Source organism: Arachis stenosperma, chromosome 3, assembly GCF_014773155.1.
Source record: "Arachis stenosperma cultivar V10309 chromosome 3, arast.V10309.gnm1.PFL2, whole genome shotgun sequence".
Classification (NCBI taxonomy): domain Eukaryota; kingdom Viridiplantae; phylum Streptophyta; class Magnoliopsida; order Fabales; family Fabaceae; genus Arachis; species Arachis stenosperma.
Genome location: NC_080379.1, coordinates 140,657,918 through 140,660,187, shown reverse-complemented (window position 1 = coordinate 140,660,187; position 2,270 = coordinate 140,657,918). Strand labels below are relative to the sequence as shown.

At 37.5% G+C, this 2,270-nt stretch overlaps 1 protein-coding gene across 1 annotated transcript; it reads right to left on the bottom strand.

Annotated features, from left to right (window-relative positions):
* Nucleotides 1–1,137: 1,137 nt before the first annotated feature.
* LOC130970015 (acyl carrier protein 1, chloroplastic-like) lies at nt 1,138–2,270 on the bottom strand. The gene is made up of 4 exons (XM_057895952.1): nt 2,048–2,270; nt 1,870–1,956; nt 1,635–1,757; nt 1,138–1,525 (listed from the first exon to the last, which is right to left on the bottom strand). Exons 1-4 carry the CDS (start codon nt 2,123–2,125, stop codon nt 1,391–1,393), a joined length of 423 nt encoding a protein of 140 aa, XP_057751935.1. The 5' UTR covers nt 2,126–2,270; the 3' UTR covers nt 1,138–1,390.

Here is a 2,270-nt window from a genome sequence, read left to right as displayed (position 1 = left end):
TGCACTAAACCGTACTTCACAAATCACATACGAGTAATGAGTAAGTAAAGCGTTGAAGGAAGAAAGGGATTGATAATAATCATAATAAAGAGGGAAAGGGAACGAACCAACCTTGTGTTTGATAAGCTCGCATTGAGTGCCTTTTTTAAAAGCAGGAACACCCGAAATCATAACCTGAAGAGGCTCGTAATCACGCTCAGGATGTGCATCGATTCCAAGTGCAGCCACAAACTGAAAAGCAAAGTCAATTACAGGATCAACTAATGAAAAGGAAGATAGAAATTGAAATAGTGAGAATAGAATGATACCACGGAACTTGAATTGGAATTAGGAGAAGTGAAAGGGAACGAGGAAGAGGCAAAGGCGGCGGTGCCGCAACGGAGAATGAGGGCTCAAGAAGAAGGATGACGACGAAGAGTTGAATTAGAAGAAGGCCAGCAGCCGAGAAATGAAGAAGAAGAAGAAGAAGAAGAAGAAGAAGAAGAAGAAGAAGAAGAAGAAGAAGAATAAAGAGTAAGTGATTTGGAATTAGTGAAGCTGATGGTGATGGATAGAGTGGCCAGGGACGCCACTGCCACCATGTTGACGCTCATGGCTTCGATTCCAATTATCCCTATTTGAAAACGATGTCGTTTTTATCAGCAGGGACTTATTTGTCTTTTGAGTTTTATCCTCTTTCTAGCATGACACCGTAACGGACACTTGGACACTATTTCAATCACGTCAGTCAATTCTATTTGGTGTATGAGAGGCAAATGAACGGAAGGATTTAATTGTCCCCCGTTTGTTAAAGTCGAAAAATTTTTTGTATTTAAATTTTGTCAGAGATATATTTATCAAAAACTTAAAAAGTTAGAGACCTATATGTCCTTTTTCCTTTTTTTTAACAAATATTTCATACATAGATATAGTTTTTTAAAATTTTGGAAGGAACAAAGCCATTTAACCCCTTTTATATCCGTCCACACTTGGCATGGTTGTATTTTCTAAAGCACCATAGCCACAATAGACGCTATTGTATACACGTGATTAGCCAGTACTTTATTCTGATATGGTAAGTCCTACAACAGAACAAACATGGCGTATGATACCATCCTGCAAAAGCTAATACCAAGGTTGAAATCTCACTTTCTGGAATAAAATCAACATGCAATAATTTCTGAAGCTTGACGGCAAAAACAGACATATTCGGAGAGTCTTACAACAGATAGTAAGTTCAAACGTCAAATAAAGCTCACAATGGAAAAATAAAAATACTAATTATCCACCTAAAGAACATGTCTAATCCAAAATTCAATTAACCTCGTTCAGTTACACTTGTGCTCTCAAGAAATGCTTTTTTTTTTGTGTTTTTTTGGCAATGGATATAATTGAGCTTGTGGGCACACAACTAGCTAGGGGGAGTTTTGTTTTGAAGGAGTTTGTCTATCAAATCAGCAGCTTCTTTGATACAAGTGATGTTTTCAGAGCTCTGCTCCTCAACGCTAATTCCAAACTCTTCCTCCAAACCCATCACTATTTCCACCTGCATCAATGAATGCATATATTAAAAACAAACACCTGTACTGAATTATGAAAAATAAATGATGAAAGATATATAATATATAGTATTTATTTGAATATCAAGTACATACAGTGTCAAGGGAGTCAGCACCAAGTGCTGTGAAGGTGGTTTCAGGGGTAAGTTGAGATTCCGGAGGCAGAGCAAGCTGCTTCCTCACTATCTCGCACACTTTGTCAACTGTCTCAGGCTGTGCCTGCGTCATATCATTTTTAACAAACAAATAACTAACTAAATTAAATGAGTTTCAGTTCCAAACAGGGGAATGTAACTAACCAGCTAACTAAATAAATAAATAACTAACTAACCGCACAGATGCGGAAGCGAGAGGATCTTAAAGAAGGAAAGCTCCTCCTGCTCCATCCCACAGAAACTGCCCCAAATCTTGAACTAGCCTACAAGTTTTACCAATATATAAAAAACATAACATGTTCAGAATAAACAAAGCTGTTAAATTAATATGAATAAACAAGATGTATGTAGAACCTGGAGGGTAGTCTTGCTAGACAAACTGAGAAATTGTGCGAACCTAAGAGAAGTGGCTGAAACTGATGATGAGGCCATTGAATAATAAGAATAAGAAGAGATAGGGACTGAAGGGTGTATTATCAGCTGGATGGAAAGGAAAAAAGCATGTCACCGGAAGAACAATACGGAATAGGGTATTGGCTAGCTACTTGGGTAAAATCATAAATGGGAATGAAACAAG